Raw genomic sequence first — 16171 nt, 5'->3', positions numbered from 1 at the left:
GCGCCGCTTTCTACATGGCCTTCGACTCCGAGATTTGGTTTGGCAGCACCGTGAAACGCTAAGCTGACCGAGAGAATGGCACGTGAACACTGATCTGCAAGTGCCAATACCTGACGCTTAAATCAATGATTAGAGTCGCTTGTAATATTTTTTTTGTTTCTATAACCGGTTTCTGTTACCAGTTCCTGTTCATTTGAATGTCTCAAGCGACATCATGCAGTAAGAATGCATTTTATTCAAACGCTTAAAAGGGGTAAGGTACTGAGCGCGTCAAACGACGAGAAGCTCCTCGGTGATCAGATTCTTGTTCCTTCCTCTGAGAGATTCCTTGATTTCAGAGAGACGCAAGCGTCTCTTGATGTTTATTTGTATCTCAGTAGAGGTTTCCCCTGGCCTCCTGCTCAGCTTCGATGGCCTCGAAGAGGGACTTGAAGTTACCAGCGCCGAATCCCTAGAAGAAGAAATTGAGTGAGCAAATGCAATAGAAAAAGAATAAAGAGCGACGAAAGCGATAGGATAAGGGACATATTTTGTGTGCTGTAAAATGTTGTTAGGATGGAAATTCGAGCGTGTTAGTTTAGCATAGTCCGAGATGGAAGGCTCGTATACAATAACAGTGCGTTCCCCTCACATTAGTCTACTTGCCTTAATTAAGTAAAGAGAGATACAGTTTTGCTTCTGGGCGAAGCAACGAGTGGGATATGAACTAAACACTGTTACATAAGGTAGAACTAGCAGCTATCTCCTTTAGCATCATACCTGGCGTAACTCGACAAAAAGATGGCGTGAGGAGGTGAACGAGGTGCAGCCGCTGCAGCGAGTGAAGCGACCTTCTATCGACTCAACGCGAAATTAGCGGTGGGGGTACTACAAAGTAATCTTAAGACGACTCGTTGCTGGACTAGTTGGTTCAAATAATGGTCAACTGTAGAGCGCAAATGCGGTGCTGGAAGAGCACACAAAGCGCAGCGCTTGCCTTGTGCCCTGCGAGCCACGCAGGCGTCCCCACCCTCAATCCTTCTTGCAGGACCTCTCCCTCCCCTAAGAGTCTATCGTGGTGAAGGAGACGTTTCTCCACATCTTTTATACTCTCACCCAACCCCTACCGGCGCTGAGCCGAAAAGTTGCGTATTTCCCTTTCCTCAACCTATCTCTCTTTTCCTCCTCAATTGAGCCGTGTTCGCCGAGTGCATCCTCAGGGCCGTTCCACGCGCTTCCCTCACAGCCACAACGCACCCCTACCGCACGCAAGTGGGGGACAAATAAGCCAATAGGCGACGCTCTTTCACCCGTCGCCAATTGGCTTATTTGTCCCCGGCTTGCGTGCGGTAGGGGTCCGGGCATGTGCGTTGCGGCCGTGCGGTTAGCGCGTGTAAAGGCCATCACGCGTTCCCTCGCACACGCAATGGGTTGCGGTCATGTAGGCTCCTTAACACGCACTATACCACACCCAGAGCGATGCGCCCGCTGGATTATATACGGAACCTCGCGGCGACAGAAAAATGCGTATGAAGCATCTATATAACTGCCATCACAATTCATTCAAATTAATATGTGGTCTTTGGGAGTGTCTTTGGTAGGGTATACATTTGGGCGATCCCCCTTGTGGGTACGCGCCATCAAACACTGGTAAGCACCGTAGTCATTATCACTATCGTCATCATCATCATTCTTAGTACCACGTGTTTGCCACAGCTGTAGGTTATGGGCCATGTCACTTGAATGTCTAAATAAATAGCCTATATGCTCTGGTTCTCAGTGGTCAGCCCGACGCCAACCAGTGTATATGGAAATGCACTGACGAGTTGAACGCGTCGATACGTCGACTCGGAGCGAGTTTGGTACGACTGGGAGAGAAAAGAGACTAACGTGGTGGTTGTGCCTCTGGATCACTTCGAGGAAGAGTGTCGGCCGGTCCTGCATGTTCTTGGTGAATATCTGCAGCAGGTACCCGTTGTCGTCGTAGTCGATCAGAATCTTCAGCTTCTGGAGCTGTTGGTGACAAGGCGGGAACGTGTGATTATTGCGAAACAAACACCCCTCCCCCTCCAAAAAAAGAAAGAACAAAAAGAAAAAACAATAAACAGTGGCAGCGAACTGCACTTGGCGTGTCTTCACGGGGGTACAGGAGATTTAAGCAGGTCCAACATCTTCACGTATAGGTGGAGTATTCGCAGTTCTCAATTCGATTGCATGTCAATTTTATTTCCATAATAATGGAGGAAGGCCAAGAAACGTGGTAATATTTAGTTTGGTAACTTCCCTTATATGCATTACGCCAAATAAACTTGACCAATGTATTCGTCATTAATACTTAAACTAACAGGTGTAAAGGTTCCACTATAATTATTTTGACATTTCATCAGTATGCTAAGAAAAAAAAATTCTCCAAAAATGCAGCTTCACTAAAGAGATATTAAGTGCCCTCGCTGGACTCGGGTGATGCTCGGTATGCCATTTTGCCCGTGTGCGAAACGTCAGTTACCTTAAACTGAGGTTGCCAAGCTTAGCGAGCAGTCAACCGTGCTCAGCAATCCAACAGCGGTTAGACCGTGCAGCTGCGGTAAGCGCTTATCGTGGTTACGGTGGCCCGTATAAAGCCTGTTTCACATGCGAGTGATTTTGCCCCAAAAGTAGAGCGGCAGCCATCGCGCGTGCCAAAAACGGGTTTTTAGAGCGTTGAAAAAAAAAAACATAACAGCATGTCCACGGAATGCATGAAGTTGAGTAAGATGAAGCATCCGTCAGTCCGTCCGCGCTTCCGTCCGTGCGTCTGTCCTTCCGTGCGGTCGTTCGTGCGTCCGCCCATTCGTCCGTCCATCCGTGCATACGTCTGTGCGTTCGTCCATGCGTCCGTCTGTCCGTCCGTCCGTGTCCATCTGTCTAGTGAACACTTCAAGTACCGCTATCTCGCATCTTTTCATCATATATTCATCATATAGAACTACCACCATCCAGCGGACATTCCAAGGACTAAACGAGAGGTGACAAGGCCGGACTAGAGGTTCGGCACTCGCGCACTCTCTTACGGCCTGCGCTTCGTGTCTAGTTCCCACCTTTCACCACCGCTGGTTGATGGCAATGCGACCCAACCCTAGCTAAACCTTGCTAAAACCAAGAAGGTTACGCCCAGCGAGTTTAACGTCATGGCAACCTTTTCTGGTCAGATAGCGCTCAAAGTGCGTCCTTATATTACTAGTTTTTTAGCAAGCATCAAATTTAAGGCAAAGTTTATTGGAAATTAAGTCACCGATACTCGTCTCTGTAGGTTATTTCACCAGGAACAACTATCTTTCTATTTATGATTAACGTGCGTGGGTTTCCCCATCAATTCAAATGAGTGTGTGCATACCGCTCCTCTAGTCCGGCCGTGGAGGTGGCTATAGCTACTACTACGACGACTACTACTACTACTGCTACGTACATCGCGGACGCAAGACCCACGGCTAAAGGAGCTTTGCCTCTAAAATTTGCTCGTTGCAGAGCGTTTGACGGGGGAGCAGTGACGTGGGTGAGATGACAGGGGCGGAATCGAAGAATGGGCGCGTGCGCCGAGGGTAACTTGCTACAACTCGGCAGTACGGGAAACACTGGTCATGCTAGCGGCGGGCATCTCGCAAAAGCCTCACAATGTGAAACAAATTCGCGTCCACGCGTCCTGCTGCCGCTCAGATGAGAAACAGGCTTTACACGAGTCTACCTGTGCTTAGTTTATACCTCAGAACCAGTGCTGTGTCCTCACCGTGTTGAGGTCCTCAGAGACGGTGATCTTGGCCGTCTTGAGCTTCTCCCGCAACTGCGTGTAGTAGGTGTCCGGCGTATCAAGGAATTCCATGCCACGTTCGCGGAGTGCCGTGATCTGCGCCACAAGTCGTGTTTGTTTACCCTTCCGGCTTACAAGAAGAACAGGTGAACGACTAAAATATCTTTAAATATCGTGCGCTGCGGCAATGTTTCTTTTGTGATATGGTGGAATAAAGTTGCAAAGAAAATGTTTTCTGGGCATTTGCATTGCAGGCGTCCACTTGCCCTCAACCTTTCCGGAACCTAGTTCAGTCATATGGCGATGATACGTTGAAAAAAATAAACTACCGCTTGTGCACGATAGTGAAAGATTTAAAAATGCAACTCTTCATCAATACACACAAAAATACGTATTATAAGCAATAAAAAAGCAAGATATCGGGAAATTATGTAACAGCGGCGCTTTAACGAAGTCAATAACAGAGTAAATTTGATGCCAGCATTCATGCCAGCGTTCGCATTACATGCCTGTATAGGAAGCATGCGCAGGTGAAATGCACACGTATAAGTGTGACTGCAGGCAGTGACTGCCAGCTCTGGAACAATATACTCTGGCATTTGTGGCTTTGTGCAGGAATTATGTAGTTCAGAAAGAGAGGGATAGACAATACAGAGAAATCAGGGAGGCTAATATGACTTCATGCATTTGCTACCCTGTGCTGGGGGAAGGCAACGAGAGGGTAGAAGAGAGGGAGCGAGATTCACAGTTCACATGCAAGGCATCTGCTTAAGATGAAGTCAGTTGCCTTCTAATATCGCCGAAGTGTTTGTTTCACATGGCTTTCCTTGCTATGAAGATGCAAGAGCACAATGGTAATTTCTTCTGTGTAAGTTAAGATTTATCTGATGCGTGGCTCACCGAGGCGATGATGTCGCTCGTGTTGAGGGCGATGTGCTGGACGCCGGCGCCTCCGTAATAGTCCACGTACTCCTGCAAGGGGAAAGGCATCAGTGCTCAAGAATTGCTGACCTTTTTCACGACAGGTACTGCGACCTTAGCTGCGAGAACGAAAAAGCTAATTTGGTGGCTCTCCGGTCAATGCGACAGCGTGGGAACTTGTGCGTTCCTTTGCGCCCATTGCCTCCGAGATGGTGCGTCGACAGGTTTCAAAGGCCACGAGCCACCAAAAATGCATCGGGGTGGCGCCGTTGAAGCGTTTCCGGTGCGCATGCGCTGATGGCGCCCGTCAAAAAGGAGCTTCGCTTACTAGTGTAACAAACAAACCCATTTGGACTTGTGGAGGAGGCGGTCAAGAGAAAGCACTCCAGGAGAGAAGATTTGCCAGGTACAGTAATGTTAGCGTTGCGATGCAGTGTAGACTTCCTAGAAATAGTTCTGAGTTTACGCGCTGCCGCGACACGTTGACACGATTCATCAAGCTGGACAGTATCGAAGAACCATAATGCCGTAGCTGCTACAAGGCGTCTAACAAGGCTGCAGCGTAATATGTAAGGCGTCACACCTTGATTGGGGGTGAGGCAGAAATTAGTCATTCACTGAAGCGCCAGTTGACACGTCTTACTGCTCGTTCCGTGCAGACCAGCGTATACGCGCGCGCTGCAGGGGCGCCATTCTGGACACTGTGAAATTCTGCCATATTGTTATATTTCGTATTGGCGGCATCTTATAAGCCAAAGATAAGCTGCAGCATCCCTCTTGGCCAATTTGAGTTGACTAACGGCGGAGTTTGGCATGATAGGCACTTTTAGCTAAGTGATTTCGCGCTCTGTACGCCGTTCCGCTCAAACGTTCAACGTTACCGGATCGCAACGCGCGTTTTCGGTTTTAGCTAAGTGTCGTTCAGTCGACGCAATCGCGATGCCACCACTGCATGAAAGTAGTTGTAAAGAAAAATAAATATTGTTCTTATCTTGCACCAAGATTGAAAATTCTGTTTTAAAGGAGAGTGTAATCATTTACTGTTTGACGCATGAGCATCGTTTTAAATGCGAAGCATTTCTTAGCGAACTTCGGTGACTTTGAGCGTATCTATCTATCTGTCTATCTATCTATCTATCTATCTATCTATCTATCTATCTATCTATCTATCTATCTATCTATCTAACCGGTTACACTTGGGTGCTCTCGTGGTCACCCCCTTAACTTGGCGTGAACCAAAATTAGCATGGGAGGGTAAGATGGTTTGACGAATGCGACGCGTTGGTCAAGACATGAATAATGTCACAATCCCGTCGCGCACGTCGTCAAACACTTCCCGCCAAACAGTGACATACGCGTACTCACGGGTGGGTATGTGCCGCTGGCGGGTATGTGCCACAGGTGACTGACACTTCCAGGAACGACGAGAACACACATGGGCAATTTTAACGCGTGGGCGTTAAGCAATACCCGACATCGATGGCGTCGACCCAACGAAGGTATAGAATAAATGTCAATGTTAAGAAAAACCGGACATAGGCAGCGTTGGCCACCCGACGAATGCAAATAATAAGCTTCAGGGTCCCAGCAGGAATCGAACCCAAGCATTCTTTGTGGCAGCCAAGCATTCTACCACAGAACTACGCCAGGCCTCGCAACTATTCAAGTATACGCGCTAACCTTCGTGAAACCTCAATAGTGGTTGCAGTGCTGCCTACCAAATTTTATAAACATTACATATGTGCTCCTTTCATACACCCGTCACGTGGGGTTAACGTCAATTGTGGTGAGGGGTTCGGTTAACAGCCGATCGCGCTAGCCAATTGTGCCACGGAGACAGTCTGTGTGGTGAGGGGCCATGCGCGGAACTTGATTCAGATAGCAGTGTCAAGGGCCAGCATCTTCGCGATCATCAGCGCTTTATATCAGCTTCTGGTGTTGCTAAAACACATTTCTAGCTGACATCGTTGTGCAAGTGGGAAACTCGTTATATAAACATCTGCAACTCTTCAAAATATGTCTCTGCGTGCAACATTTGTACATATATTTAGCGTCATTTATTGACGCGTCGCTCAATAAAAGAAAAAAATGCAACACGGTCACCTTTCCTCCGCGTGCTTCGCATAAAGTTGATTCCCAGGTACGTGGGATCTGCCGAATTTTTTTTTCTTTTTTTCGTCACTTTCATTTGGAGCTAGAGTACAGTCGAAGCCTTTAAGGCAGCCCAAACGCGTTTCAAACGCCCTACCCTGAGGCAGCGCGTTCACCGCTTTGTTTTGTGGCAAATGAAGCTAAAGATCTTTTCTGAATAGCTGGAAGAGTGGTTGCTATTGAATACTAAATTGTTACTATTTTTACATAATATCGCTTACTATCGAAGATTCGTGAAGCCCCTTTCACGGAAATACCAAAGAAGCCTCTCGAGGCGCTCCTTCATGGTCCCAAGTGTCGGCTCTAGATCGAAATTCGCCCCACACGCGCGTTTTCTCGAAGCGATCCGCTTCGACGATTTCTCGGAGGAGGTGCGGATCCTTGTGTGTCCTGAAGTGCTGTCGGTGCTTGCGTATTTGCTGAAAAACCACTGCGATTTCCGAGCAGCGCGGGCTCGCGGCACAAGCGGCTGCCATTTTGGTCGTTTCCTCTCGCGTCACATGATCCTTCGCTCGCTACGACGTTCCGCTCACACGCTCAGCGCCTGACCGTCTAGCGCATGCGCAGAGGTGCAACCACCGACTGGCTGAGGGGAGCGGGAGGCAAAATACCGTTAGCTAAAGGTGCCCAATGTCATAACTGCAGGCCCGTTGCCGGGAATTTTTTCCGGGAAAAAGGGGGGGGGGGGCACTTGTTGATGGCTTTGAAGAACCCATCTTTTCATTATTTATCCTCGTAAAACACCTCCCTCGATCCGAATTTCACAGGGCGTGCTTTCTAAATATGGGCCTTAGAGTTACTGTATACGCTACCTTTAGGTAGCGTATACAGTAACTCTAATGGGCCTGAGAGTACCCCAGCATAGTGGGCTGCAAATGCGAGCCATATTCTACAAGTTTGCCGATTGTAATTATGTCAGACATGTGGGAAAAACGCACTTACTGGCGGGTAGACAATGAATATTTCTTTTTAAATGTCGTCGTTGAATGTGTTAGCCAATTTACCAATGGAATACACTAAGAACTCTCCGACTTGTGCACTTATATGGGCAGTCGTCCTTTAGACAACTGCCGATATAACTGCTAGTGTAGGAGGGTTCGTAGTCCCGGTTTGAAAGCTCATCAAATTACCACATTAGCCAGATTCGGAATTAGAAGCTGCTTGCTGCACGTGATTTCGTGCGTGCCCATCACTCCTCCCCGTACTTCGGCCCTCCCTTTCCCTAAAAGAAAAAGAATTTGTCTACACATCTACATGGGCAGTGCCAGTGTACCTGTATCTGCGATCGGCGCAGCCCGTTGGCGGGTTCGTTGATGGGCATCTTGATGGTCTCCTCGTAGTTCGTGACCACGATGGATCGCAGCGCCGAGTACTTGGTGTGGATCTGCTTGTCGTCCACCGACCAGAAGCGGTGGAACATCAGGCTCCGCTCGTACCTGCAACATGGACGCCACGCCGAGCACGTCATGCAGGGCATTTCACTTGAAACCATCAACGAGAAATTGCGGCAGACCGCATGCACAGGCGGAACATGTTTTCCCGTTCTCCATGCTGCACATGTCCTATGGCAATACGTGCTTTTTTGTAAAGCGTGTTTTTTTTTTCTTTAAGTGTAAATGCCATTGCAGCTTCGAGCTTGATTACAGGTATGGGAGCTAGTCAAACTGTCCTAAAAGGGGGATTTCCTCCATAATAATTCTTTCAGTATGTCGGTGGAAGGAAAATATGTACTATTTGGTTAATTGATTGGTTGATAGATAGATAGATAGATAGATAGATAGATAGATAGATAGATAGATAGATAGATAGATAGATAGATAGATAGATAGATAGATAGATAGATAGATAGATAGACAGATAGATAGACAGATAGATAGATAGATAGATAGATAGATAGATAGATAGATAGATAGATAGATAGATAGATAGATAGATAGATAGATAGATAGATAGATAGATAGATAGATAGATAGATAGATAGATAGATAGATAGATAGATAGATAGATAGATAGATAGATAGATAGATAGATAGATAGATAGATAGATAGATAGATAGATAGATAGATAGATAGATAGATAGATAGATAGATAGATAGATAGATAGATAGATAGATAGATAGATAGATAGATAGATAGATAGATAGATAGATTCATGTGTCTCAGTGAAAGAACTGAATTTTTTGTGTTAAATTTGACTGCATCTTATTGTAGTCCTGTATGCTGATTGCAGGCCCATAGCCCTCCCCCCTTTCCATTTCCGAAATTCTGATGGAGGCCTGTTTGACCAAAAATAAGTTATGAACATATAGTTTTTTCTCTTTAAAATAATTACGGTCTCAAGCACTACACAATCTTATTTGCAATCACTATTTGCTTAACAAATGAAAAAACTGTTCGAACCATCAATAATGTGAATTATCGAGACAGTACAAACGAACACTGGAGCAATCTGGGTATACAAATGTACACTACTTAAAAGCATTGCGGCTGGCTCTGGAAACACATCACTTGTACTCAAGAACGACACAACCTTTTCACTCGCTTTACAAGACCTTGAAAAACATCCACCGTATATAGTCCGACATGTTAGGAATAACATCATCATCATCATCATCAGCCTGACTACGTCCACTGCAGGACAAAGGCCTCTCCCATGTTCCGCCAGTTAACCCGGTCCTGTGCTTGCTGCTGCCAATTTATACCCGCAAACTTCTTAATCTCATCTGCCCACCTAACCTTCTGTCTCCCCCTAACCCGCTTCCCTTCTCTGGGAATCCAGTTAGTTACCCTTAATGACCAGCGGTTATCCTGTCTACGCGCTACATGCCCGGCCCATGTCCATTTCCTCTTCTTTATTTCAACTATGATATCCTTGACCCCCGTTTGTCACCTAATCCACTCTGCTCTCTTCTTGTCTCTTAAGGTTACACCTACCATTTTTCTTTCCATTGCTCGCTGCGTCGTCCTCAATTTAAGCTGAACCCTCTTTGTAAGTCTCCAGGTTTCTGCTCCGTAGCTAAGTACCGGCAAGATACAGCTGTTATATACCTTCCTCTTGAGGGATAGTGGCAATCTACCTGTCATAATTTGAGAGTGCTTGCCGAATGTGCTCCACCCCATTCTTATTCTTCTAGTTACTTCAATCTCGTGGTTAGGCTCTGTGGTTATTACCTGCTCTAAGTAGACATAGTCTTTTACAACTTCAAGTGCACTATTACCTATCTCGAAGCGCTGCTCCTTTCCGAGGTTGTTGTACATTACTTTCGTTTTCTGCAGATTAATTTTAAGACCCACCTTTCTGCTCTCCTTGTCTAACTCCGTAATCATGAGTTGCAATTCGTCCCCTCAGTTACTCAGCAATTCAATGTCATCGGCGAAGCGCAAGTTACTAAGGTATTCTCCATTAACTCTTATCCCTAACTGTTCCCATTCTAGGCTTCTGAAAACCTCCTGTAAGCACGCGGTAAATAGCATTGGGGAGATTGTGTCCCCATTCCTTACACCCTTCTTGATTGGTATTCTATTGCTTTTTTTATGAAGCACTATGGTAGCAGTTGATCCCCTGTTGATTTCTTCCAGAATGTTTATATATACTTCATCTACGCCCTGAGTCCGCAGTGTCTGCATGACGGCTGATATTTCTACTGAATCAAACGCCTTCTCGTAATCTATGAAGGCTATTTATAGTGGTTGGTTATACTCTGAGCATTTCTCTATTACCTGATTGATAGTATGAATGTGGTCGATTGTTGAGTAGCCTGTTCTAAATCCTGCTTGTTCCTTTGGTTGATTGAATTCTAATGTTTTCTTTACTCTGTTAGCAATTACCTTTGTAAATAGCTTGTATACTACAGAGAGCAAGCTGATCGGCCTGTAATTCTTCAAGTCCTTGTCATCTCCTTTCTTATGTATTAAGATGATGTTAGCGTTCTTCCAAGACTCTGGTACTGTTCCCGTCAGCCACCCTGTTTACGAGGTGTCTCCTGACGGGAAGGGTACCAGAGTCTTGGAAGAACGTTAGGAATAACAGGATACGGAAAAACTGTGGCTCGCAAACGTTGCACTACCAGATTACGACCCTCGTGAACAAGAACAAAGGGCTAGAAAAAATAATAAGAAATCACAAATCAGGCAAAACAACAAAGGGCCAAATAAGTCAACTACGTCTTTCATAGTTTTTATTGTGTGTCATGTTATGTTATTTTTATCTTTCTATATGTATTCAAAGTTGTACGTTAACTACTACTTATTTTATGTGTCTTTTTCAATTGCTTCCGTTTTTATTGTCATTTCTTGCGGGAAAAATGTTGTTGTTTCAGGTGGTGAGACCTCTTCAGGCATGAATATCTTTAGTCCTCTCTTTCTGAATCGTAATTTTTCTCTAACTTTAATAAAATAAAATCAAAATCAAATGTTCATCTTGAAAAAAAAAACAGCAGGGTAGAAGGAACGCGGGTGATACAGAGATGCAGGAGTAATGCTCATGTGTCCCTTTTTGCAGTGTGTTTTTTAAAGTAATACACTTATTTATCCCCCCCTCCCCCCACCTCCAAACTAAACAAAATGGCAGCATCTTCATGGGGTGAATGATGGAGAGTGAGGCGAAGCATCCGTCCGTCCATTCGTTCTTGCTTCCGTCTGTCCATGCGTTCGTCTGTGTGACCGTCCGCCCGTCTATCCGCCCGTCCGTGCGTGCGTCTGTTCATGCGTCCGCACGCCCATCCGTGCGTCCGTCCCTGCGTTCGTCCATGCATCCACCCCTGCGTCCGTCCATGCGTCTGTCCGTTCGTGCAGACATCCGTACGTCCGTCCATGCATCTGTCTGTGTATCCGTTCGTCCATCTAGTCAACACTCCAAGTGCCACCATCTTGCATCTTTTCATCATATATTCCGCGTATAGAAGCAGCGCCATCCAGCGGACATTCCATGGACTAAACGAGAGGTGGCACACGCACACTTTCTTACGGCTTACGCTTCGTGTCTACTTCCCACCTTTAACCACCTCGAGTTCACGGTATATACTAGTTCACTGTATTCATGGCACTGCGGCCCAACGCTCGCTAAACCTTTCTAAAACCAAGGAAGTTACGCCCAGCGAGCATAACGTAGCAACCCTTTCTTGTCAGATAATGCTCAATGTACATGTCAATGGCTGCTAATGGGGAATCATAGGCAGGAGAATTCGGCTTTTAGTTTACGCGCACGCTGCGAATGTTTTATTGTTCAACAACGCACAAGAGAAATCTCCCACTGGCACCACCTTGCAGGTCAAAGCGTAAGACATGTTACGTACTACGACGAGGGACGAACGGTGCCGCTATAAAAAGCTTCGCCCCTAAAAGGAAAGTTTTACGGAGGAAACGTTCTCCATGCACCCCCTCATATTAATCGTTCTATTGATTTGAAAACAAACATTGTTGCGACTTTCCGTTATTTCAGCATGTTAAAATAGAAAGAATATTGCTGTTTCTTTAACGCTGAGAATTTTACGGTAAGCTCCCCGTCTCTTTGAATGTAACTCTCCCAGCTGCATAGCGGTGGCAGAGTGCGTGCGCTGAAACTTAAAACCATTCGTGCGCATTAGCGTCATACTTACCACTGCGCTGCAGGCACCATCTCCAGGTCGGGCTGGTTGAGTACGCAGTGGTCGATGAACTGGAGGCCACTGTTCGGCCTGCATAGCAGACGCGACCATGTCGTCGCGATCAAGTAAGGTATAAAACCTAACTATCACTTTTTCACGAAGCCACTCTGTTGATGGGGTAGCAATATTCATTTTTAGGATTACAAAAACTCGCTGAGTTTTAAGTGCGTTCGACTCGAAAGCGAAAGACAGTCGGTGTGGCCATTTTACCGTGTACGTTACATCGATGTCCGACGTTCAATAATAAGCATTGATCTTGACTTTAGTCATCAAATACCACCCTAGGATGGTCGCTAAGTTTACAGCGACTAATTATTTTTCCATAATCAATACAAGGTAATTATCCAAGTGATCGCTTTATTTTGTGAACATTATCATATAATTAGCATTCACTAATAAAATTTTAGCGAGCTCACTAGTAAATTTGATGTGAATGTCATCACATATCTATATGGCTGAAGGGAATGATGGAACGAAACTGAGAGGTGAGCTAGTTGGTACTGATTTATTACGGCATAAACGTAGCGCAGAAAAAAAAGACAAAGACAAGAAAAGTGAGCACCACAAGCGCTTACTCACAACTGAAAGCTTTATTACTTGAACATAAAATATATAACATCTACCTTGACATTCGACTAAATACAGTGCATGCGCATCGTGGGTGGAACAGTAGGCAAGAAACCAAAACAAGAACACAGCTCCTGCACCCCCATCCCCACGGTATAGTCCCTTTCCTTGAGTAGTATCACTTCCTTTTCCGTTAAGACCAAAGAAGGATTGCTAACACTCATAGAAGCCCTCGCGTAAATATGGAAAGCCTTGGCAAGTTCTCGTGTCATGCAATTGTGGTGTCTATTAACGCGAGGGTTTTTATGTGTGATAGAAATTTTCCTTTGGTCTTACTGGAAAAGGAAGTGATACTACTCAAAGGAAGGGAGTATACCGTGGGGATGGGGATGCAGAAGATGTGTTCTTGTGTTGGTTTCTTGCCTTTTGCTTCGCCCTCTATGCGCATGCGCTGGAATTAGTCGAGTGTCAAGGTAGATGTTGTATATTTTAGGTTCAAGCAATAAATCTCTCGGTTGTGAGTAAGCGCTTGTGGTGCTCACTTTTCTTGTCCTTGTCTTTTTTTGCGCTACATTGACACCGTAAAGAATGACGGAAGCTTGTGAGGAAAAAAATAGTAAACAAAGGTTGTGTGCCCGAGTCGACGTTTCAGCGAATTCGACACGCCAGGGTTTCGCCTCAAAGGAGAGCACTCACAGCTTCTCATAGCTCCGGTCGCGGGATGGGTGCTTCTTGAATCCGGGCAGGAAGAGGCCGTTGTAGGAGCCACGTTCCACGAACGTGTGCGTCGTGTCGCCGCACTGCGTTTGCGGTGAATGGCAGAGACGCACGTGTGAACGGAACAGTCACGACGCAAGGGCTCGAACACGTTTTCTGTCACGGATCGCGTTTACCACGCCACCTCGTGTTGTAAACATTTAATTGATTAGCAAGTTACTCGTGTATGGGGAGAGGACGACTGCATAATACCTTTCAACAATTCTCATGTTGAATTACTGGAGATGCTCAATGAGGAAATTTATTTTCATGATTTTTAACTTCATATGCCCAGGAACTTAATAAACTTGAAACATGAGTTTGAATGAAACCTGTTTTTCAAGCGATGGAAAAAAAAAAAGAAATCTAGTTGACCCATTCGAGCACCAGAGCGCTAGAAAAATGACTGTGATTGGTACATTTGGTAAGAGTACTTGTATGGTGAAACGAAAATATCAACAAAAAGTAAATGCAGTTAACTTGCGTGAATTACTGAGATATTGTTAAATTTGCATGTCCTCTTAAGTCAAGTAAAAGTGTTGATTATATAGGCTATGGAATGACACACATTATGAGCTTGAAAAATTGAATGAATGAAGTGCGCGAGCTCAACAATCGGCATTTTGTCAACACTAACCCGTAAAAAAACCAGGTACAGTGTTTACCTTCCTTGTGTATGGCCGGTGGAACAGGAAAACAACGATATGTGTACAAATGAAAGCATGAACCCATGATTGAACGAATGAAGTAATGAAAGATATTGTTTCATTAAAATGTGTCAGTTAATGAAGATGCTGCAAATACAATTACACACTTCACTCACCGTCTGTACTGTTGCAAAGCGCACAGTTCCGCATTCGTCAGACTCCTCCCAGATGTCGCGGACGATGGCAGCACCGCGCTCCTTGGCTCGCTGTGTCCAAATAGAAAACGTTTTTCTAGGTTTTTGTCAAGTCTCCTAAACCACCTCCGGTATTTTTTTTTTAGATTTTATGTGAATGCATGCATCGAATCCAAAATACCCTCAGGGTCAGCAATGCCAAAAGAATTTCCATGTCATCCGCAAAAATGAGCGGTCTTTCGGCTCGCAGGCTGTCGCCGCTCTTCCTCCTCGTAAGGTGTAGAGAGAGACAAGCCGATGAGCGAAGGAAAGTGCGAAATGAGCGAGAGACTGTTTTGGATAATAAAACGCCTGTAACTCTACTGTTAAGGCACCGTATAGAAAAATTATCGCGGCTACGTGCTTGTCCAATTTTAACGCAACTGCAGCATTACAACTTAAGCTACGCCTTTGGGTGGTATAGGAGTCCTCTAATATATGACTCTAACCGGACACAACGCGCTTCTCAGACAATGTCGGCCATACCGTTGACTTTTGCCATTGACCGTGACGGCATTTTACCAGTATTATAGAGTGAAAGCTCTGCTACGCTGCGTCTCCTAAGATCATTCGTCGTGTCGCAGTGATGTTGAGCAACCGGAGCGCGAGTGTGTCCAGCGGGACGTCATGCTACGTGAGAAAGGCGTCCAACTGCGTTCGCTCGCTGCGGCGCCATGTGACCTGGCAAAGGTTTAATGAAACGCTGAGTGCAGAGTCTTTGCAAAAGCAAGTCAAAAGACACCTTTCCCTCGTGATAACTATAGATTTATAAGCGCTAAGCCTAAGTCAATATTTTAATGAATAAGGGTGTCTATGAAATATATAGCTGGTTTTTCAAGCGCCTCATTTCAAGTGCGCTTTTCCAGTAAACTTTCTTACAATTTTCGTACGTGGTGCTACACCCCCAAGAAACAAGATATTAATTTGTACTCTCTTTTTTTGCCCTTATTCACCCACTCTCATTTGTCACCTTAAAGAAGGTGCTATAAACACTGACACAGAATGCTACGGTGCGCAAATTGATAATGTCATCGAACGGCCGTCTTGCGTTCGATACGTCGACCTAGTAAACAGTTGTCTTAACACCTGTTTTTAAAAACTGCAATACCATTTAATCCCATCACGGTAATTGGAAGCCCCCCCTCAAAGACAGACGACACACACACACACACACACACACACACACACACACACACACACACACACACACACACACACACACACACACACACACACACACACACACACACAGCACAACACGCACACACACACACAGCACAACACGCACACACGCGCGCACACACACCACACGTACACACGCGCGCACATGCACACACACACGTACACACGCACATACACACGCACATACAACACAGAAACACACAAACACACGCGCGCGCGCGTGCTAGTGGAAGGAGAATAATTGTTGGGGTTTCACGTCCTCAAACCACGATATGATTATGAGACGCACTTAACACAACAAAGGA

The 16171-nt window shown here is 45.6% G+C and overlaps 1 protein-coding gene and 1 long non-coding RNA gene across 2 annotated transcripts in view; one reads left to right on the top strand and one right to left on the bottom strand.

The window, feature by feature from the left end:
• The window catches only part of LOC142767221 (uncharacterized), a 57165-nt gene that overhangs the window by 19676 nt on the left and 21318 nt on the right, over positions 1–16171 (top strand). The gene's annotated exons all lie outside the window — the stretch shown is intronic.
• The window catches only part of Hpd (4-hydroxyphenylpyruvate dioxygenase), a 29783-nt gene continuing 13827 nt past the window's right edge, over positions 216–16171 (bottom strand). Inside the window, exons 6-13 of the mRNA XM_037430697.2 lie at positions 14628–14717; positions 13745–13848; positions 12434–12511; positions 8109–8271; positions 4664–4735; positions 3743–3859; positions 1870–1992; positions 216–451 (exon numbers count right to left, since the gene is read on the bottom strand). Of these exons, the coding sequence (XP_037286594.1) occupies positions 374–451; positions 1870–1992; positions 3743–3859; positions 4664–4735; positions 8109–8271; positions 12434–12511; positions 13745–13848; positions 14628–14717 (825 nt within the window). The 3' untranslated portion in view covers positions 216–373. The remainder of the gene's footprint in view (positions 452–1869; positions 1993–3742; positions 3860–4663; positions 4736–8108; positions 8272–12433; positions 12512–13744; positions 13849–14627; positions 14718–16171) is intronic.

This window comes from Rhipicephalus microplus, chromosome 7 (genome assembly GCF_043290135.1).
Source record: "Rhipicephalus microplus isolate Deutch F79 chromosome 7, USDA_Rmic, whole genome shotgun sequence".
Classification (NCBI taxonomy): domain Eukaryota; kingdom Metazoa; phylum Arthropoda; class Arachnida; order Ixodida; family Ixodidae; genus Rhipicephalus; species Rhipicephalus microplus.
The sequence above is the reverse complement of the archived record's forward strand: the minus strand, read 5'-3'. Positions and strand labels throughout refer to the sequence as shown.